This window comes from Athene noctua, chromosome 1 (genome assembly GCF_965140245.1).
Source record: "Athene noctua chromosome 1, bAthNoc1.hap1.1, whole genome shotgun sequence".
NCBI classification, from domain to species: Eukaryota; Metazoa; Chordata; class Aves; order Strigiformes; family Strigidae; genus Athene; species Athene noctua.
The window spans coordinates 157,474,951-157,499,588 of record NC_134037.1 but is presented as its reverse complement, the minus strand read 5'-3'; the positions used below and the strand labels follow the sequence as shown (position 1 = coordinate 157,499,588).

At 34.2% G+C, this 24,638-nt stretch overlaps 1 protein-coding gene across 1 annotated transcript in view; it reads right to left on the bottom strand.

Annotated features, from left to right (window-relative positions):
- Positions 1 to 24,638, bottom strand: part of NCAM2 (neural cell adhesion molecule 2) — a 319,116-nt gene that overhangs the window by 99,965 nt on the left and 194,513 nt on the right. Inside the window, exons 8-9 of the mRNA XM_074902177.1 lie at positions 18,932 to 19,077; positions 2,088 to 2,238 (exon numbers count right to left, since the gene is read on the bottom strand). Of these exons, the coding sequence (XP_074758278.1) occupies positions 2,088 to 2,238; positions 18,932 to 19,077 (297 nt within the window). The remainder of the gene's footprint in view (positions 1 to 2,087; positions 2,239 to 18,931; positions 19,078 to 24,638) is intronic.

The window sequence follows — 24,638 nt, the reverse complement described above, 5'->3', positions numbered from 1 at the left end:
TTATATACCAGTGAAAAGTTACATCCAAGACAAGCAAAAAACTTCTCCAATTCATTAATCAGAATATGAATGGAGCAAACCTATAGTGTAGAACCCCAAAGATATTTGCTTTTCATTACAACCTGACACATAAAGGATATAGAGAAAGTTGTACTGCTGTTATTCAAAGAACACCTGTACTGGAAAAAAATATATTTGGTTTAAACCTCATTATCAGTTAAAATATTTAAAACTGAAAACTCCAGTTTTAGAAATGTCATAATTCTATGCTAGACCAAATAAAAATGGTGTTATACATAAAAAATAATCATTATGTCTGATATTCCTGATAACAGAATAATATTTCTATTGTTCTTTTAAAAATTGAGTTTTCTCAGAAGATTTCTGAACTGTACAAAGTTTTGTTGTATCATATAGTGTATCTACCAAGGCACAAATCCAGACTTAAAACAATATGCTGTTCTTTTTTCTCATATGTTATATTTGATTGTTCCCACACATTCTCAAAATTGTCTGCCATACCACAACAAGAATATGTTACTTTAAAATTTTGTTCTAAAACTTTCACCCTGAAAGGTGTCTTAGACTGTATTAATGCATTGTATCAATCCAGAGATTTTGTTATGCCCTTTAAAATGAATTCTGTGCTGCTAATAAACTCTTAAATTTCAATTGCCCATGTTTCATAAAATGGGCTGCATCCTTTCTCTCTCTTCTGAATACAAAAGGTATTAATACTTAAGTTTAAAACATAACAGCTGAATAACCTTAATCAAACAATTTATTTCGCATCATTATGTGTACAGTAGAACAGGATTTTACAGAAAATTTACAGGAATTCCACTGAACTTGCATTACTATATAGTAAAATATTTTTTTCCTTTATATAGGTATAGAATAAATAACTATGAGTGCACCAATGCACTCATTAAAGAAACAAATACAGTAAATTAATATATTCCCAAAAGAATAATATTTTGTAAAGTTTCAAATCCCTTCAAATGTCTATTATATTGAAGACTAGCTATGTTAAAGATATTAATAAATACTGTATTTATTTCTTAGGTCTTCTGGGTTGGCAAATCTCTCTATTCCTAACATGTAATTACAATTATGACCATTTCTCATTTTCCTTTCAGATTTATTTCCTATGTCATAATGAATTGCTTGCCTGCCAAAAAGAAGGAACATGCAACTGTACACTGAAGTCACTTGCAGAACTCAGGAAATCACTCAGCGATATGCAACTGTTACTTATCTTTCTGTGCCATATATCTTATTCCAACTTCTATCTAATCACTGGAAAGACTTTTTCCATTTAGAGTCTCAGTCTCAAACAGGCTCACTCAAGCTATATTGGAAATGTAGAAAAAATGTATCTAGAAAATCTCTAGCAAAATAGAACAGCAGTGAAATACAAGATAAGGATTTTTTTGCTCATTTTTGAAAACCTTTGCTTTATGAATTTGAAGAACCGTTTGAGGAGACAATTTTTCAATTAATTTTTTTATATTTCAAGTTTATATCCTCCGGTTGGCTTCTAAAGCATCAGACTCTTCTCTAAGCAAAAAGTAAACTCTTTTCTCCTGGATACAATTCAAGAGCTTTGAATAAAGACAATCTCTAAAGGGACTGTCACAAAATTGTGAACTCCAGGAGGGGTTATAATAGGGTCTAGAGATGTGCTGGGGATTAGTAAATCAGAGAATCATAAAAAAAACCAGAAGACTTTGCTGATTCTTAGAAGGTTAAGCCAAGAACTGAGATGTTGCTCAAATCAGTCCTTATGTTATCCCACTGAATACTTTTCCCCCATAGCAGTCTCCACTAGCCTGAAGATTTGAAGTTATTAAGCTTAGCCTTAAGTTAGTGGGTAATACCAGTGTTATTTCAGATGAAATCTTGTCTTGTCAACTTCAGGAAAGACAGGGTTCCTCCACAGATCTCAGTATCACTGAAGGACATACTTTCTTAAATTATGCTAGTTTAAACATAAGTTACCAGGAAAAACTGACCTTCCATTAAGAATGTCCTTTTTTTTTCTTTTAAAACAAATTTAAAAGAGAAAACAAAATATTAGAACTTACATTCAATATCAAGGTACATGCTCTTTTGGTGCCCACCAATTCTACTTGCAGCTTCACAGTCATATCTCCCTGAATCTGACAACTTCACATCTTTAATATGCAGTGACGATTTTCCATGCTGCCCTTTGACTTCTATACGGCCATCTGGGCTCTGTTTACATTGATTCAGGAAAAAGAAAGGTTTTATATACATAGGTATATTTATGTATGGTTTATATATTAAACACCATTGATAAGTATGACTGAAAGCATCTTTTCACCCATGGTGAAGTTATTACTGACAGCTTAGCAACTTTAAATTTTCAAATAAATAAAAAAATATAAAAAAAGACGTTCTGTTTCTAAGCACTATAACCAAGGGAATAAGTACATGCTTAAAGAAACACTGTCAAGGTAAACCACAAAATGTATCCACTTATGACTGGAATAGTGAACTCATACTCAAAACCTGTTTATGATCTCACTCATTTTGCAATGCTGCGGTAGTTAATGAAAATGCATACATGTAAAATCATAGTATCTTAGATTACAGTTAGCATTATCTTTCTTGCCCTTAAAAATGTAACTGTGAAATTGAATAAAAATACCCCCTCAAACAATGATCAAAACACAAATCCAGTCATAGATTTATTTTCATTATTCACATTTACTTGTCAGAAGCTCACAATTGTTAAATAACATGATCCATATATGCAACTGGAATTTCTGGATTTCATTTTCATACCATTGCATAGAAAAAGGCAAGGGAGAAAAATGAATGCTGGCTTCTAATTTTCTAGAACATGAATTTTATATTTAGCAACTTCACAAAAATCCTTATACATAACAATTCCCCACCTCCTTCCCAAAAACTATTTAAATATCAAGACTACAAAAATATTAGGGAAAACTAAATAAAACAAAAAACAATCCCCTGCTTGACACTTCAGCCTTCATGGAGTAACATACCTGAGGAAAAAGAAGTTATCTTTTAATCTGGTTATGCTCTTTACTTCTTTTGTAGCTTTGGGAAACTCGCTTTACTTCTTTGTTTCAATTTTTTCAGTTGAGGGAAAAAAAGGTGATAAAAAATGCTGATATTTACCTACCTTCATTACTGAGAAAGGTAGAAAAGGGAAGGAAAAGCACTATTTCACTATATGACACTTAAACTTGAAACAGACTTTAATGTCCAATCTTATGAATACATACACTCAAGTTTACTGCTTTTTTTACTAAATACTCACCAAGTGGCAGCTGATATTTAAGTGACTGAGCTTTTAACTCTTACAATTTTCCTCACTGAATACAGGAAAAATGCACACAATTTACATCTTAAAATATTTGACATAAAGCTGCCATATGATTCTATGTATCAAAATTTCTACGTAAAGAAAAGTATTCTGATCCCACATCAGAATCCAAGGACACTGAATTTTGTTTCCCATGAAAACCTCACAGCATAGGTACATAAATTAAAGTTACGGAATTCTAATGCAAGAGGAACCTAAATCCCCTTGGACTGGTAAAATTTGGTAACTTAGACCACTTCGTTATCTCTTACATGATTTCTAACACTGAAAATTCTCTTTTCATTATACCTTTAAAATAGAAAAAAGTTATGGTTACTAGTAAACATGCTACAGTACTGAATGTCATGGGTTTTAGAGGGAATTATTAGGATAATTAAAATGCAATTTCTTTAAAATAAAACACTAAATACTTTTCTAATTTCTGATATAAAATTCTGATACATATATATATATAAAACAAGTAACTTTATATGACATAGTTAATAACAGCATTATTTACCCATGGATTATTTCCTTCTTTTTTAAAACATCAAGTATGTAATACAATGGTAAATCTACATTATTCCTACCTAAAATGTACATACACTTCAGCATTTTTATTTCTGATTTTACTTTGATTATAAATATTTACCTAAGAAGTCACATTTAAATCTGTGAGAAGACATATGCTGAAGCAACCTGTGACTATGAATCATAGATACAGTATGAAATACTCTATTAATGATTCTTTAAGAGCTGTCCTCTTAAAGCACTAAGGTAGCTCTATATAATAGAGAGTAGTAGTAGAACACAGATATTTTGAGAAAAATATTCTCTTTGTCCTTCCTTACTGTATATTACAAACCTACAATCAGAAGCTAAAGTCTTTCTTAGTACCTTCTCCTTGCACAATGCAAAGTATCTTTCTGTGAAATTATATTGACCTGTAGCTGCAACAACATATTCACTGAAGTTCTTTCACCATGATATTCCAAATTAGATTAGAGATTATTCAGTTAGCTCAATTTTCTGAGTATTCTGAGAGGAATCTACTAGGTTAAGCAAAGTCCATAGAAACAAATAAAACACTTAACAAGTGTAGGCAAGAAAATTTGGACCAAATTATCATAAAAATATGCATTTACCAAAGTTAGTTTCTACTTTTTCAGAACTGTCGGAAAATGATTACAATAGTCCTTTGAAATTGCTTATAAAAGAATGTAAAATATATGTTTTCTGCTGCATTGATCAGAATGCATATTATACTGTGTGTTCTCCATGAACAGTTTAAGCAGGCCTGCTCCTTGGTTTTATTCTGCAGATGGATTAGCCTACAATTCCATTCATTTTTCTGTAAACATGGTGCAGTAAGTGATTAAAAATTCATTCTTTGGCTTATATTCCTGAACACAGAAATATGTGAAAGAAAACAAAAGTGCAAATACAGAACAAGAAAATTCCATAAATAAATAAATAAATAAATAAATAAAAAGAAAATGTTTTGAAGCAGTTGCCTATGTCTAGAGAGGATTTCCAGAGTATGCTGGAGATTAGCACATGCAAATGAAAAACACTAGACAGCATGAGTTTTCATGAGGAATTAAAAAAATACTAATGAGGCTGTATTATACTGTTCTATGGTATAAGTCAGTTAACAGAGATCTGGGTAAATAAGTCAAGGACATATTGTTATGACACAAAAAGTAAATAATAGTGCAGTCATGCTGAAGCACAGCTAGGAAAGAACATTAGGAACACAGCAGAGACACAGAAGTTGACTATGGCAAAGACTGATGAAGAAGCTGGGACAAAAACTCAATATGCAGTGTTAGCCTGAAGAAAAAATTGAAACTATGCTAGTTATATTGTCCTGGTTTTGTGAAGGGCATTATCAAAACTAGAATATGCATTCCTACCGATCCATAACATCGTTAACTTTGAACAGCACATACACAGCGTCAAATAGGGGCAGAACTAACCTTGGGGTCTGCGCCCACCAAAACTTTATAACCCTTCGCAAAATCTTTCTAAAGTTTAATTCCCTCCTGCACTAAGTATAGTGAGCAGATGTTGGCACCATGTTCGGAACTGTAACCCAACAAAACAGGAAGAGGAAGATACAGCACAGATGGAAACATGAAGTACACAGCACCTGTTCAGCATGCCTCAGAAGAATTTCCCACCAGGAGAAAAGCATTGGAGCTGCCACTGGTGTCAAATCAAAATCAGATATAATCTCTAATTATATCTACAGATATAAATGAATAATATTGGTAACTCACAAGTCTGTCTGAAATAATGGACACCTACTAAATTGGAATATTCTTTTTTTCCTTACAAATGTTATAGTGGGAGAGATGTAAAATACATGCTATGGTGTTTTCTGCTAAATAAGTACACATGCTTTTATTTCTTAGCATTAATAAAGAGTATAAATACAGACAAAACAAAAAAACAGTCTCTGTGGTTCAATACTCATGATTTCTACTTATTCATTGAATTACTTTGTATCATCTACCACTGTGGAGCATGAATAATCATTGAGGTCTGAAAAACACATGTAGTCAACACAGTTCCACACAGATATACATACTTCTTTAGAAAGATCAATGAGCAAGTATGTTCCAGGCGCTTAGACTCCAAGACACTGGAAGAATAATTTCAATAAACAGATCATTGTGTTTCTTGAAAATGGTAAAGACAGACAAGGTCTTCAGAAGTTACCTTTCTACAGCATTTTAGAAATCATAATATAATCTTAAAAATCAAAATATTTTTCATCATTAATGTTAATTGGAGAATTTAATAGAATTCATAAATAAAAGTCTGGGGTTTGGGGCTTTTCTGGTGTTTTTTTTTGTTTGTTTTTTTTTTCCCCCCAGAACCTCATCACCAGCATAAAGCTAAAACACAAGCGAGAATTCTTCAGTAGAGACTTTGACAGTGTTTTACTCAGGTACAGCTGACTTTCTGACTTTATCCACATAAAAAACACATTCCCAAAATTAAACATTTAACATTCCACAGAAAAGCATCTTTTATTTTGAATACTGATAGCAATCTAGTTCTCTGTCCGACTCCAGGTAAATTTAGTCATAATGACAATACTGAAGTATAAAAGAGTGCCTTCTGAAAGAAAAAAAAAAAACAAACAACCAAAGGGTGAGAACATTCTGCATGTGCAATATTCTTACTTAGAATACGTAGTTTAACCCAAATGAATCCTACACTAATCATAAAATGGGAAGTATTTCATCACTTGAGATTAATTCTACAGATTCTGTAAAAGTAAATATATATATATTTGATTTTTATAGAATTCCTGTCATGCTATATATGCTATTCTGCCTGCCTTTTTCTGTCATGTTCTTGCTTTCCAAACTTCTGACATGATCTGTAGTTCCACAAGTGAATATTCCCAAAGTCCTGACTGGCTGCTGCTGACCTGACTGGTCGATGTACAGCTCCAAAACCATGTTCCAGTGCTTCCAAGGCAGTACCAGAATGATGATAACCATGTATTACAAGGGTTCCACATTCAGAAGGAATTGGTATGTGATGAGACAACAGCATATACAAAGAGACAAGAACAGCTTTTGGGACAGAAAAACTTATTCAGTAACCATGGAGTGTTCAATCTGCACAATTCCGTTGCCACTGTAGTAAAACAAGTGTAATTTCTCAGAAGGGGAGAATTAGCTGATTATGATGCTTAGAAACTGTCGTTCTTTTTCAATTGTAGAAAGCTGTACTTGGGGTAAGGTTGATGGTATGATTATTGGTTTTGATTTATCAACCATTTCTCCAACTCCCACTGAGGAGAAACTGTATCACCAAATGAGATGAAGTTGTATGGCTGCCAAAAAGTGCATTTTGAGTTGGCTGAAAGCAAGAGTGGAAGGTGAGAACAGATGCAGAAATTGGTGACTCATTTGTAGCTGGATTTTGGTAATATTACTTGGATGGTTAGAGGAGATGTGACTTTCTGTTGATTATCTTCCCTCCTACAGAGTTTACCATTTGGCTGATAAAGTTCTCCTTCAACCCTTGAAGTCCAAGTGCAAGACTGCAAGCAAAAATTCCCTACATTTAAAATCTAGACAAGTTGAAATACCTTTGTTTTTCTTCAAATGTTTAAAGGTTATTTGTGATCAAAGTGCCATTACTGTTCATAGTTACACCACTGCAGGTCAGTTTTGCCTGTCACATATTTACCAACTAAGTCTTCTGACACCTGGTGTACTTTAGTGCTATTTTGGATGTGCATTGCATGTGTTAGCAACAGAGAAGAGTGGCTTAAAATTGAGAGTGTTTTCTTTGTAAAATAGGGTGAAACATACTCAAGAACAGTCATTGTGAGAACATATAACTTGAGTAAAAGCTGCAAGACTTTTTCAAGTTCCTCCATAGGAGCTGCTGCAGACGTACATGGTAGAAGATCCTCACATTGAGGGCAGGGAGGTGTGGGAAGGATGAAAAAATAAACAAAAATAAAACCTGTTTTAATTTTATGCTTAGCTCTTCCTTCTTCAAATCTCTCAAAAATTGCCAACTCATTAAGTTGTCTTGGACATGTTCTGAGTACACATCACTGAATTTTCAAGGAGAAAACAAATACTGATTAACAGAACCATCTTTGGAATTTCATGAATAACAATTGTTTTAGAAAGCATTCTGATTTCGGGTTGTGTTAATATCCACGAGAGGCAAACCTCAGATCATGTACTTCAGGCTGATATTTCTTATATATGAGATTTATGCAGATCACAATTGCTAATGAAACTGTTCCTTGAAGCAGCATGAAAGATAAGAACTTCTGCAACCTGACATGCTGATACTAAATGATGATAAAATTCCAGAAGTCTATTAAATGTAAGTGATCAGCAATTCCTAGTCTGAAAATCTACCTTTGATGATGAGAAAAGGCTGTTAGTCACAACAGCCATCATCGTGTAGAAGCTGATGGAAGCTCCCTTCTGGATTATGGATGGTATATTCACAATATTTCCCATTCTCTTCAGGTAAATGTATTCTATCCATGCACCTGTTGGAGACAGCAGAAAATTCCAGAGTATTGCTACGTGCATATGCCTTAATGTCCAGTGAATCAGAATAATGCTACGGCAGTGTCTTGGACTTCAGTGATTTTTATAGGAGACCTTGTGATTTCTTTAGAACTGCAGCTTGTTAAGTATATATGTCAGCATTCTATAAATTCCTGAATTTGGTAGAAATTTGTTTTTCCATGAGAAAGAAATTATTGAAGAACCTATTGTTTGTAGATCTACAGTGAACACCAGGGAAGGCACAAAAAACAGATCTTGAAGAAAAAAAAATCGTTGTTTTGATTTTCTGTTCATCTGCAGACATAGTAGTTACTTTTAAAGAATTCATATTGGAAATAGTAGCGAGTTCTGTGCAGATTGTTAACAGCATGTACAATCTCAGGAGAAATGTATTCTTGAAAGTTTCATATAATTTTTAGAAATTGTGAACTGATATTTGATTGATTCATGCTGGCATTTCTTTTAAACTTTAAGTTTTTACATAATGAGATGACACAGGATATCCAATATACCAAAACCACTTACTAAGACATGAAACAGAAAACTGAACTTCTTTCCTTTGTTGGTTTTTACTCACAAAAGTGTATGGAAGAAAAATAAACAGAGAAAATATGATGATCAGCCATTCAAGATTACTTCCAATAAAGATGCAAATCACAAGAAAAAAATGATTGATGATTATTGATGGTAAAAATATTAGCATCATATGAAAAAAGCTTGCAGAGGAAAACAAGCATTAGTGTTGGCCATAAAAAATAACAATAGTAACCACAAATGTGTGTTTATAACAGAAATACTACAACTGTAATAATTACATACGTACTTTCCAATTAGGAATTCTGATTCACTTATAAAGACTGTATTTAATGGTTTTATTCCTAAGAATTTTGTTGATCTGAATCTACTCCAACACTGCAATGATACGATTAACATAGGTGACTCAAATGGATTCAGACCAGCAAAATTCTAATAAATCCATTATTTACAACATTGTTATTCAATACAGACCTCAGATAAAACAGCCACTAAAAAGAATGATTTTACTATACAGCTCTGTCTTACTTGAGACAATCAAATCGTATTGTAACTTGATTCTCTGGATAAATGAGAATAAGATACAGGTGATTATACCCCAGCTTTGTAAATCTTAAAGATCATTGCAAAGAGCTCGTAACTTCAGTGCAAATTGGAGTCACAAGAGTAAGCGAACACTCTAGCATAAGCATATGGCTCCAAACATGTATCAATATGGGATCTAAGACTGCTCAGACTTAAAATACTAACTGATTTGTCAGAATTTATTTTTCAGTGACTACTCAATGTCTGTGCATCTGAACAAGAATAAGCACTATTAAATATATACTGCATCAAAAGCAACAAGTATGGTTATTCTGACTAGGAACTTCAAACTGGTTCTGTTTCTGTTTGGGTCAGTTCAAATCTGAATTAAGTATTACTTCAGTTGTAGAAGTAACTAGTACAGCAAAACTATACCACTGTACTACACCAAACTGCCCATACAGAGCAAATTAGAAAACTGTGAAAGAACAAGGAAACATCAAGCACTAGGATCCCAGCTTTCCTTCAGGCAGTGATTGTAGCCCATTAAGTATGAATCTCCTATTACTAGTAAAGGCTCTGCACTGTTCCAGTGTAGGGTCTCAGGACTTGCCAGGCTTTCTTTGCCTTGGCCTGAGGTGATTTCAGTTTGCTTTATAACTGCAAGTCCCTAGTCATCAGGTAACTACCTGAATTTGTTTCTGCTTAGCTCTGTGCAAAGAACCATGTATGACAAAGGTCTAACTAACAAACATTAGTTCTTTATTTTAATGGGGACTGTAGGAGGCAGTTCTGTAACTTTAATAACTAACAGGTGATAACAGTTAAAAAAAAAAAAAAAAAAGAAACCAAAACAACCTGCAGCTGAAAACTCATGGAGACAAAGCTTGTATGCTGACTGCAGTACAAAATGGACAAAAAGAGTTGACCCAGGGCAGGGAAGGAAGCATGGTTTTGGTTAGGTTTCTTTGTAAGGGATTAGGGTGGAAGGTTAAGTAATTTGTATTTTCCCCGGGAGAAGAATCTAGTGTGTTGATGAATTGTCAACCCTCGTCTCCCTTTTTTAAAAATTTGGGGGTATTTTTTAAGGAAAATAAGTGCTGTCAACCTCAGGTCTCAGAATAATACTGGAAAGGTGACTGTAACAATGAAAAGAAAACTAGAAAGCTTTTGTATAACAGTTTTAACTGTAAAGTTAATTTTTTTCCCTGTATTACTTAGGTAACTTGGATTAAAGTGTTCTTATCATTGTAAGTAGACTAAGAATAATTGTTTGTTTTATTTTGCTTAAACTGATAAAACATTACTTGGACCAGTAACATAATCTTGAATAAATATGGGTTGTATGCCCCTCACAAAATTCTTCTGTAAGAATATAAAATAATCTTTTAAATGACAACTACTTCAAGAGTCTCAAACTGAGCCTAGTGCATTCATATATACATTAATTTCATTTTCATAGAATTCAGGTTCAAACCATGTCACAGTTTAGCTTTAGTTGCAAGAATGCCATGGTGAAGGTATGCAGTTATGTAACAGAGCAGCACATCTGCTTTCTTTGGAGGGGAAAAAAAAAGGAATCATGATTTGAATTTATCTTCCTTGTTTGTTCAGTAGGGGTATGCAGCTTGTGGTCCTTTCCAGTCATCTGTAAAAGTGATGTATATTTTATTAAAATTAATATGGCTATACAGCACGTAGGATGTCTGCCTGGAAACTGGGATGAGGTGGAGCTCTGCAGGGGGGGCTTATATAAGCAACACAGCTTCCTTAGGGGAAGCAAAGGCACGGAAAGTCAGAAATGCATCACTTGAGTCATGAGGAGCATGGGAATTGTCTACAGGAGGACACAGATCCAGAGCTCATAGGTCAAATAGTCTTTGCTCACAAACCCCAATAATTCTGTAGGCCTTTTTGCAACTGAAGCAGCAGAAAGAAATTAATGCAGTAGCAAGAATGGAGAAAATGAGCTAACCTGGACACATCTGAAAGGGCACAGAAATATTTGTTTTCAAGTTATTTTATTTAATTGGTATCATCCAGTAGTTTCTCTATCTACATTTCTAAAATTATTTATACGTATAGGTATAAAAAATATGCTGAAGGTATCAGTTAACCTGGGTGGAAACTATTATAGAAAAATGTGCTGTTACTAGGGCTTGAAACAAGTTGGAAAGCTTCAGAAGAGTGCTGGTAAAAAATATTCAGTTTGGATCTCTAAATATTCACAAAACTGTATTCTTAATGCAAATTTCTATATTGAATATCCATTTCTGTATACTATTTTAAGAAGAGGAACATTTATAGAGTACTATGTTAATTCAATCAATTTTTACACAGTAATATAACCCTGAGGGTTTAAGATTACGTATCAGCTAACTATAAGATCTATTAAAGCATATTAGATGATCAGTTTGCAGTAAGGTAAAGTTTACCACATGCTATCAATTCACTGACCTTTGGCATAAATGTCACAACTTGACTTGTACAAGCATAAATTTATACAAAAACGTCTTATTGTTAACACCATTATTTAGGTTATTGCAACATTGAGAAATTTTAATAACTCACGTTGAGTCCATGCATAGATAGGAGTTATTTTGACCATGAATCAGAGCTCAACCTATGGTTCAGTTATGCAGTCTTAAGAAATATTGCTTGCCCAATTTCAGAAGCTGTCAGTAAGGGATGGTGCAAACAGTCTTCACTTTTCGCAATGCAAAAAAATAACACTGCTGCATTCTGCTTTTGGTCAAGCTGCACAGCTTCCTATCACAGATGATAGACATATACTGTTCCATCAGCATTCTCATGTTAATCTACCATAGCTAGACTGTGTTTGAAATCTAAGAATTGGTATTAATGTATGAGTAGATGTTCACAGGGAGATGATACAGTGAAACTGTGATAGGAAAATGTGGTTTTTTTAACAGCATACTAAGGATATTAATAAATTATTAAGAACTAATTATTACACAGAGTTTAGATAATTTGTTAAACAAAACAAACAACAAATTGAAAAATAGAATCTAAGCCACTTGCTTTCATCCTAGTTTTGCCAAAAGTAAATAGTTATTTTCTCCTAATATACAAGGATATTCAAACTGTCTTTCAGGTCAGGGAAACTGCTGACAGGTCTTAATAGCATAAAATACACTTTGCCAGCATTGTACTGCTGACTGTGCCATTGATTGTGCTCATTTCCTAGGAGTTTCTAAGGTACATAGAAAATGTAACATTTCTAGTGTCTCTGGGGAACATCCCATAGTACATCAGTGAGTACTACCAATGACTCCAGTCATTGGACTGTACTGGACTCAGACATGTGTGGCTGTATCACTTAATATATCATCATATGCAGGATCTCTACTTTATCAGGCAAGTAACAGCTATTTGAAAGTTATTAAACCATTAGCAAATAACAACTGATATTTAGGCAGAAGCTCATGAAATGATATTTTGTGTAGTGGAAGGAATGAATGAATATTCAAATCCAAGGTGCACTGGTATCGCAGGAAATGTTGGTCCATAAAAAAAACCCTGATAATTTTACTCTTCATTAGTGTAACAGACAGTATATCATCACTGATGACTAAATGTAAAAAGCTAATATTGGAAGGGGAAGAAATGCCATTTCCATGCCTTTATTTTGGCCAGTAAATGCAGCACAACAACCCACAGAAAGTACCCCAAAATATCTACCTGGTGCATAGGTAGTACATAAGCAAATGGATTAAATGAGACATTTTTTTTAGTTTTAAATAGGAATTATCCATTTACAGAATGGATGAAAACTCTGTACCTAATTTAAGGTATCATGTTAAACAATTGATTACATTAGTAATGTTCCCAAATAAACATCTTTCCTTCCCTAAGTTAAGCTTTTAATACAGAAGAGGTATTAATTTTTACATTTTCTTGGCTGTTTGTCATCTTTAAAGGTTCAGCAACTGTCTCTGTTTACTTAATTCTGTCCCAGTGGAAAGTGATCTTAAAGTTTTACTGAAAGGAAAAAATTGAAGAAATGAGAGAATTCTGAGCTAGTGTAATACCAATACAGCCATCCATGCCACATGCATGTATATATGGATGTGTGTATGTAAAGCCATGTTGGTCTAATCTGGGTAACAGTATTTAATTTCTCTCTTAAAAGAGGAACAAATCTGAAGGGCCCTCTGGCCATGTGGCTGAGATTCAGTATTGAATTGTCAATATAACCACCAACCAAGCCTGAACTGGGGAATAGGATATGGGATGTCAAAATAATTTCTGGCTTCAGTTTTGGCTTTATTTACATATCATTGCAGATATTGTTACCTAAAGGAGTTTGCAGGACTCAGATGAGTGATCGGGCTCCTTATGGACTTTAAAATATCCACACTGGCTTGCAACTTTCCTACTGTACTGCTTCCTCAGCTCACCCAGGAAAACTACTCTTAATTTCTAACTGCATATAATCTCACCCCTCCAAAATCAATCCTGCTACTAAAGTACTGTCATTTCCCAAAACTGTACATTCTATTTTAGCTCCTTCTAGTTAACTGAAGAGTTTGTCCTAAGCCCATATTAGTGTAGCTAAACATGTCATATAGAAGATGAAGAAGCCCCAAAACATACGCAGATTTCTGTGGATCAGATGACTGGTGAGAGTATATTATTCAGTTCTCCTATGTGCTCCATGCTGTGCATATGCCACAGGGTATAAATCTGTATATTCTCAGCAGCACTAACTACCTAACATTCAAGGCCAACCTCCTGCATTCCACTTACTCTCAAGGCCATTTATTTACCTTCCCCTTCCAGTCACAAAATTCTTACTCTTGTATTTCACAGTCTTAACATGTGAAGCTCATCATTCTGGGGTTAAAAACAAAAGAAAAAAATCTTTGATGCCTGATTGAATTCTTTGCAGTGTCTCAACTGCATTATCAAACACAATTGCAGCTGGCTACATAAACCATTCTGGCCTGCTGGCCTCTGATAATATTACAATAGAAAAAATATTCTATGATATTGTAAGTAGAAGCTGTTCACACAACATGTAGTTGAAACAGGCTATAACAATTTTTTTTCAGTAAGGCAATGAGACCTGCCCCTTACATTTTTACAGCCATTCAAAGCAGAAAAGTTCCTGAGGTTAATTTGTGATTAAAATTCCCTAGATAGGTCTATGTTTCCTCCTTCTGGGTGATACATTTCAAATAAAGACCTGATCCTTGATGAGCAGGAATATAACAGAGGTCTCTCTACTATCTTAAAAGAAAGGCAACACAAGTCACTGACACTGTAACACTGCTTCTTTTTTGTGCAGTGAGAATAGCATATACAGGGAGTAAAAAAAAATTTCAGTCTCTTTTTATTAACATTTATAATAGCTGAAGTGGAGTTAATAGACTTGGGGAAAAAGCAGAGTTCACCTTTCAAAGAAAAAGACAAAACAAACCCCAAATTCTTTGTCTTTGCCTATTGCCTGATCATGAAATCTATGAAAAGCTCTATAAGCTCCAAACAGTTATGACTTGCATGCCAGTATAAAGTGAATTCAAACTTGGGAAACAATTTAATTATTGGTCTGAGCTCTGCAACATTTAGAACACATGTCACAGGGTACTTCACAGGGACACCCAAATTATTATTGGAATGGTAGGTAGGTGGAAAGAAGCAGAACTCAAGCTATGTCTGTAGTCCTCATTATAAAGTTAAAAGTCAGATATTTTTTTACTTGTGGATACAAGAAGAATAGTGTAAAGTATTTCAAAAACATCTGTTGAATCTGTATAAAATATATACAAAATACAGTACCATTTCATATATCTTAAATCCAACACCCAATTTGTAAGACCTCTTTCTTGCCCCCCTCCCCTTTGTTTCTTTGTTAACCACTTACCCCATACATAAGGCATTATCAAAACTGAGTATCAGATACTGGACTGTGATGTCTCTGCACTGTCTTTCACTCATTTCACATGTTTAGATGAAATTCTTCAGGATAAAGACTGTCTCTTTGGACACATGCTGCACACAGTGGAGCTACTGTCTCAAATCAAGCCCCATCTGTTATTGTCATTTGTATTCCAAAACAGGGCTTGAAATGTTAATTACAAACAACGTTGGTCAGCTTTCATATTTCTGCTAGAATTAGATACTAGAGAAGTAAAGCATGAAACTCTACCCTCACACTTCTGCAGTATGCACAGGAGTCAATGACATTTTTGTATCAGAGAAACAAGATACGCTCTCCTTCAGGTATGTATGTAGATATGTATGTACATGTCCAAAACCCATTTATAAGTGATTACAGCAAATCAAATCCAATCACTATCCTTCCTTCTGTTCTACAAAAAGCTACTCTTTTCCTGCCTCTTCTTTTAACTGGGAAAAGGGCCAGGCCTGCTGGATGCACAGAGGTCTATAGGAACATGCCATTTCGAATCACAGCCGAAAGGGGCATGGCCAGGTTGGCACGTTAATGAAAGGACGTGCAATACTGGGGAGTTGGGGACTAGAAGTACATGCATCAAGCAGAGAGTTTTGGCTTGATACTGCAACAGCAGATGAAGCTCTGGTCTTGGACTAAACCTCCATTTCCATTTTCAAATCTTTAAGGGTGAGCCAAACACCTTCTGTCATGCATAATCATCCATTTATTCAGGCTTACCCACTCTCATGTATTTATGGGTTATAAAGCCATAAAAGGAGTACTGACGTCATCTAATGTGACCTCCTGGAAAACTTTCAATTTAAACTTTCAAGAGAAGTCAAAGGAAGGGGAAAGACCCTTTTATTTCAAATTCTTAATGAAAGAGGGACCACAAACTGTGTGGTATGTTGTTCCAAAAGCTAACTGATAAAAGAGGAAAAGGCTTCTTTGCTTCTGGTTTGAACTCATTTGGCTTCAACTTTCAAATACTCACTTCTGATGTACTGAAAATCCTTTATCAAAGCCGTATTTTCCTAAGAGATAATTATAGACCTCTTACTCATTAACATTATCCTCTTTAAGCCCAGCAGGGTTATTTCTTTGATCTGACTGGTGCATATTTTCCATTCTTTTGGACAAAATAATTTCAAAATGCAGAAAAGCCTATGTCCTGGTTATAAGATCTATCCATCATTCAAAAGAAAACATTTTGGATCCATTCACACTAAGAATGATCTCAATTCAGCCTTCCTCCTTATCCACATGATGTATACTTGCATTTTAGAAAAGCAAGAACAACACAATTGAGGAGCTAGATACTAAAAGTAATAATTAATAAAGAACAAAATTTTCTGTGTTTCTTAATCATCATCACGCATGTTAATATTATAGTTAGAGCAGTTCTTCCATCTTCTACAGAAAAAAATTATCCCCCAAAGATATTCTTAATTCAACAAAAATGTTGGATAAAGTGCAGTTTATAACAAAAAATGTTTTAAAACTGGTAAAAAATTTCAAAGATGAATTCACTGAATTTAGATGATAACTTTTGTTTATGCAAGTAAGTCTGGTGACTGGACATTACTTCAGAATTATCACATAAGTAATAATTTCAATTTAAGCCTATGTTACAACACCCCACCCCACCCCCCAATTTTCTTCATTTCACCTTTTCCTTCTCTTACAGTGTGCAAAACATTGCTGGATTATTCAACAATTATCCAGTAATTTAGTCACTGCCAGTTTTGTTCCCTGTTCACCTATTTTGGTAGGAAAGCACAAGCCAGGACTTTGGCACCCTAGAGATGGAGGACCACAGGGGAAAAGCAGCAGCATATTTTATAGCTCAAGAACATATACAGTATTTCAGAACATCTATTCAACATTCAGCAAAAACTCTCCCATGAGCAATACACATATAGTTCTTCCATTGGCAAGAAAAAAAGGAAATCATATGACTGCATTTATTCTCATTCTTTTTATCTTCCACATACAGTATGTCAGCACACCAGTAGAGAGTGAACATAGGTTTTAGTTTGGCTGTCAGTATTATGCACTTGCACCACAGTTCAGCGAATGTTACAGTAACACATCTAGACAGTTTAATCACCTGCAGTTTGAATTGGGAATATAATACTGTGCTATATAAGCACTGGATAAATTTCTGGTTTCATCTGCACCAACATTTCTCAGCTTGTTTCTGTGATTTGCTTTAATTTTCAATTTCTGATGTAACAAAGTTATTTTAGGAACACTCCACACAGAATTGAAAAGCTACATTTGTAACCTTTGAACCAAGTGTAGTCTTGTGGGTCAGAAAGATGACCTTTGACTTGAAATATTTAAGGAGGATAGAAACTGTTTTGTTTTAATGCAAAAATATTAGAAAAAAATATTATATAAATACTGTCATGTTGTTATGTTGATCCCAAATGGAAATCACAGGGCCTCACATAAACTACCTCAATTGCAGGAAAGGTCAAGTCAAGAGACTAGTCCAGACCAGACATCCTCCTTCAGAATACAAAATATGGAAGTACATAATATACAGAAATTCCCTATAAACTGAGTTAACTTACTGTGTATCTAATTCCCTCAGTGGCATGATTGCTGTATTATTCTGTTAATTTGTTTTTTTAAGCATCAGCTATGAAAATGCAGACATCTGCAAGAAGACTGTATTTTGCTATTTGATTATCTGGAGTAAAAATTCTGAATTAGCCATCCAGAAAGATGGTATCTCATATTTTAACCAACACAGAGAAATTCTGTAGTTTATGTATGGAAATTAAGAAGAAAATAATTGTTCAAATACTAAAAGAAAATTATTTAATAAAAGGAAAAATACAAAGAGTTCCGTAGAAGCAGCTTGTTATCTGCATGGTTAGGAATAGCACTACACCGTTCCCTTTTGCTTTCAACATTACTATAGCTATTGTTCCCACAGTAACTGACTTGCTTAATAACGGACTGTCACACTGCAATCTTTCTCTACTCAACTTACTTTTGTCATAAAACATGAAAATCAGAAAACAAAATGGAAAAATAGGCTCAATTTATAGCTACAGACTACTTGCTCTGTGTGAGGAAAAATATAAGAGAAAAATAGGAAAAAAATCATAAGTGGAAAATGAACTCCAAGTATTCAGAATTTTTTATTTCAGATTTCTATAAGCTCCACTGCATTTTAATAAATATTGCACAGAGTCCAAATACAGTCAAGAAGGCCTACAGACAGACATTTTGATCAAGGCAAAATTGAATTGCTTAGGAGGTATTATGTATGAAAATTTAGGCCTGATGAGATGAATTACCTTTCAGCACTTTAATTGCTTTTTTCTTGGTTTCCTTTTAAATTTAAAATTTAGAATCTCCAAGTCTCTCTTATTACCTTGGAAAGTAGCAATTCCCTCCAATTCTGGAGGAATCTAGAATTTATCTCTCTCTAAATTAATTTTCCACTTACAAAAAGAAGATTAGCCAGACAATGCATATTTCAGATATTTTAGACATTAAAGGTTGATTTACCTTGTCACCTTCAGAGAAAGTCATTCCATCAATGGCCCTTTTCCAAGTAATCTCTGGGATAGGTTCTCCTTCTGCTTCACAGATGAGGGTGGCTTTCCCATTCTCAAATGTGGTTTCATTTTTAAGTTGTATTATTTGAGGCTGTACTGTTAAAAATACAAATTACATTACTCATCCTGTACAAAGAATGTCATGTCAAAATCTAGATTTTAAATCACCTTTTATATTTTGTTAAAGCACATGAATTTTTATTATTCAACTAAAGGTTTAATGATACCATCTATAAGAGCAATCAAGTTTTCTGACTTTGAGGTGCACAACAACCATTTCTGTATGTCTGATGACCTGGACTACTGGCTCAGCATGGCTGACCCCCTCAGGACTGCCTGCTCCCTTGTTGGGCTATTGTGGGGTGGGTCCTGACTGATGAGGACCCCGGCCTGGTGGCTGTATTTCTGTGCTTTGCTCCTAGATTGTTGTCTCATAGGGACCAGCCAGCCCTCTCTACTTCAGGAATGAAGCAAAGATTCAATGATTCAGTGATTCCATGATGATCCTGCAGGAGGAACTCTATGCACCACTGCAGGCTGGGTGCTGAGTAGCTGGAAAGCAGCTCTGCAGAGAGGACCCAGAGGGTCCTAGTGGACAAGAAGTTGACTATGAGCCAGTAAATCACCCTTTAGTAGAAAAGCCTCCAGAGATCTTAGCCATGTGTATAAATACCTGATAGAGGTGAGTACAGATAAAGCCAGAATCTTCTCAGTGGTGCCCAGTGACAGGACAAGAGGCAATGGGCACAAATTGAAACACAGGAAGAGGAAAAACATTTTTACTGAGAGGGTGACTAAACAGCAGAACAAGCTGCCCAGGAGACTGTGGAGTCTCTATCCCTGAAGATATTCAAAACCCAGCTAAATATGGTCCTGAGACACCACCTCTGTCTGACCCTGCTAGGAGCAGGGAGTTGGACTAGATGGTCTCCAGAAGTGCCTTCCTGTCTCAGGCATTCTTTGATTCTATGATATTCTGTGTTTGTCTTCAAATACAAATTATTCAGAAAAAAATAAAGAATTATTAATATTTTTGGACTTTGATCTTCAGCAACATCTAACTGTCTTATACAAATTACTGAATTTAACAAAATCCCCTGTCAGCAAACATATTGTACTGGTGTTAACATGATAAAAAACTGAATAGTCCTCTGAAAGCTACACATCTTTACTTACTGAGTAAAGTGGTAAGATATTTTAAAAAAATTCCAGATATTGTTTGAATTCTTTGTATCATTTCACTTTATAGCCACAAGCCACACAAAAAATACAACTCTCAAAATACACTGTACTTTGTCAGGTTATTTACACATGCAACACAATTTCTGGTTACATATGAACACTTATTTGGAGGACTTATCTGTTCAATAAAATACAAGAACTCTGTTGTAGAAACTATGCATTGAATATTACTCTCTTCCATGGCATTCAAGTATCTTAATATAAAATGTTTTGGTCCTATATATTCACTCATCTATAACCATTAATAAGTTTCTCTGAACCTACCCATTTTACACATTCAATGACACACTCATCTCACTGGAAAACCTAGCGTGTAATCATGTAATAAGAATATGATTCAATACGTTTACACCCAAAACCAGTGAATAAAGTTTACATGAGTGAATTAAACTTTCAGCACTCTTAACATTGACTATAAACTTTATGTACATTTGTTGGAAATAATGTATTTTCTATATAGTTTTCCTGAATTTTCCTTCGGAGGCAAAAAGCAGATAAATATGAAGCAGAAAATAAACAAAGAGGTAACATTTTCTAATGAGGTTACTAAAGTATGTGCTATGCAGAAGAGTATTATTGGTTAATGTTAGTGGATCAAAAGGGGGAAGAGAGTCAATCAGGGTAGAAGGGACTCCATGAAGTCATCTTGACCAACCTCATCAACATAGGGTCAACACACCCTGTTCTGAGATTTGTTGAGCGCTATCTTGAAAAATGCCAAGAACAGAGACTGCACAGTCTTTCTCACCAGCCTGTTGCAGTGCCTGGCTGTCCTCATGGTGAAGAATGTTTTCCTTATGTCTAGTGTTCTTCTCTATTTTATGACCACTGTTTCATTTATGACAATTGTCTCACAGATGCTGCATTCAGCACTACCAGGAAAAGTAATAAAACGAGGTTCAAACTTGCTATATCCAGATATACATCACCTACCTCTCTTTTATCTATTTCCACCACACCACTCCAGGTCTTACTTCTTACTCCTTATCTCCATATTCCTTCTGCTGCTTGTCTACTGTCAATTCACCCTTTGCTATTACAAATAATCTAATGTGTGTTTATTGCATAGAGATGAAAAACAAATAATACTTTACCTAACAAAGCACTGAACTAATACCCTGTTTTGTTAAGATATAATCTATGGTGAGTGACATCATGTGCAGAAGGAAAATACCCTGCATGATAAGGGGCTCTTGAAATGTCAGCTGGATCCAGTTTATTGGATGCACTAGAAGACAGTAAGCAAAGCATTACAGCAGGACATCAATTTGGCTAAGAAAACCTGAAACTCTCCTCAGTGATATAACAAGAGATGTCAGTTGAAAGAACTCCAAAAAAGAATTTGAGATAAAAGATAACTATATTTAACTTAAAAATAACTTATTACTCTCACTTTCAGGATCATACAAATGACTAAAAAATATTTTACCTTGGTACTAAACTACTCTATTTCTATAGCCATATCTCCTGGCTACAATATCATCTATTCTTTCCTTTCTCTCCTTTGATATATCATCATCCTTGGGAACAAGGTAAGAGCTACAGCAGATATATCACTTATTAAAAAAACCCCAAAAGCACAATACACAGTATTTTATGTCAAAAATTTGCAAAATTTAGAATTACATTATTTCCATCAGAACAAGAGGATTTCTCCATCTGGACAACATTACAAACGATATGATCTGCTCACGATAATGCATGTTCTAAACCATAACTGATATGCTTTAATTTTTAATCTTCTACTTATATTCTAAATTTCTTTAAGGCCTTCTTCAAATGGATCACTACAAGACAAAAAGTTTTAGCTTGACATTTTAGACAAGAGCAGCTGACATTTAAAGGAATAAGCACTGATTAATCATCAAATATATCTCACTGACAGTTATTACTAGGAAGAGATAATATAGGGTATATTATTTAATGGATTCATTTTTGTTGGTCACAAGTCCTACCTTGCTATTGAACAGAAGTTTTTACACTGTTTGACTACTTTTTGTATTACATTTTTGACATTTGAAAATATTAAAATACTTTAGTGTACATGTAAATAACAATATTTATTTGAGAATGCCAAGACTAGTGTTGACAGAAATACTAAAACAGTTGGTTTTCCCCTCCCCAATTCTTTAACTCTTCTTTCTAAATTACCACGGTAATTCTTAAGCTGAATTCGTATTTGCTTGCTGTACTCTAGAAAATATGAAACAAATGAAGATACAGGGTCATGGAATGTAAATCCAGGAAGCTTCCCGGTCTTTGCTGGTTTTTTCAGTCAAAAATAAGGAAATATTTTTATTATAAGGTACTTTAAAGAACTGAAGACTGAATAACCTGATTGAAATGAAAGAAGGCTTGAATATAGATAGGAGGTATGCTTAAACTTCATTAAAATTATTTTATTTGGAAGGTAAGGAACAGCTTATTACTAGACATGCATTTTTAAAATATTAACAGTATAATCCTGACAAATAAATAACATTTGCTCTCTGAGCAGAGAAAGCTGATGTTAAATTTTCTAACACCTCCCCAATAAACAAGCTTATTTCAGATTCCTTCCTTGGTCTCTTCTGGATTTGTCTCAGACAACGGCTAAGCTCATTGCTGTGTACCTACAGCCTCCCCCAAAAGCTTAAGAACAACATGGATAGCAATCTGAGGTTCTGGATTTGTTACTTAAAATGATCTCTTGGAAAAGGTACACAGCTTATTAAATTCATAGAGTTCTACCCATATCTTTGAGAAAGGAGTTGGATCAGACTTGGGAAGCGGCACATATATAAAGCTTGAGATAGTCCTGATTATAGCTCATCAAAAGAACTGCTTTAAACAGCTTGTTATTAATACAAACATGGATTTACTGGTGAGAGGTTTAGTATATGTCTATATTGCTGCCTGATAGGATCTCTTGATTAAGATGACACCTGAGGAATCATACTCTTACGTTATCTTCCTGCACAGCGACATTTGAATCATGTAGCAAAACTGTGACCCTGTCCTCCTGGAAACTTCTGGTACAATTTGAATTTAGTAAACAAGCTAAAGGTCAATAAGGAAATATTTAAGAAACAGATTCCTGTAACTTGATTCCTGACATAATAAGGATTTGCACACACGCCAGTATGAAGAGTTGACTTATTTTAGTGCACAATAAACCTGAGTCTTTGTACATGTTAAAATGGTATTACTACTTCACATTCAAAAGGATTTAAGATTTATCTTCTGAGAGAACTGGCGTCACTGTCTTTATAGATTGAATAATTTTTATTTCAAAAAGTAGAGGTGTTCCAAACAGGTAAGGATGTAAGAGGGAGGAAGAAGGAATATACAAACTCTATAGACTTCTGACACTACATCTTTAATTGATGAATTGCACTTTGTGTGACTGCAATTGTTAAACTTCATTTCCTCTAATTTGTCTGATGACAGATAATAAATTAATCAAATATATTTTCTCAATAACCAACAGAAGTTACACTGAACACAGATGCAAAAACCCTCCTGCTATACAAGATTCATATTATACCTAAAAAGACATCTAGAAATAAAAATAGTATGTGTTTAAACTATACGATAATTATAAAGGGTCTTTTGTAATGCTTCTTGAGGTATTTTTCCCTCATTCAACTTTCATGAAATCAACTGTCAGAAACGACTGAAATGTCAATGAAATATTTTTTATAATTTCAGACTACCCTCTCATTGATTATGTAGGTAAAACACATACACCATAAAGAATTTCATCCAATTATTTACCAATTCTCTCTCTAGAAATATCAATTATTAGGCATAGAAATGTCTCTTTCTATGGCATATGTACAAAAGAGAGAAAGCTTGTTGAAAATCTCAACTGTTTATGCATCACTGAATGGCAGAACCAAGCATCTGAGTCATTAAGGAGTTGAAAAGAGCAACTACAGAACAAAAGAAATGAAATTATAAAAACTATCCTCAGAATATAAGCATTATTCTTATAAAGCATAAACATGCGTTTAATTAAAGCTAAATTTTTCTGAAAAGATTTTTTATTATAAGGTAAGTGAACACTACTGGCATCAGTCTGGAGAGGAAATGAAGAAATAAAAGTTTAGGCCTGCGAAAGTAGGAAGGCTTTAAGGTATTGAATATTCTTGACTGCTCTTAGATCAACTACTTGTTATTATGTTATTTTGGAAATTTTTGTTGGGGTGCCCACAGTTGTAAAAATGTGGTATTTCGTAATTAAAAATGCTAATTCACATGCGTTTAAACATGCACACACATATATATATATATGATGAATTACATCCCAAAACAAATCAAAGAAAACAATGAAACTGAAAAAGATGAAAGGTAAAAGAGATATAAAAAGTTGTCTACCAAGCAGAGACAAATACTAAAAATATTTTTTAAGAATTCAAGGAAGAACACCTATG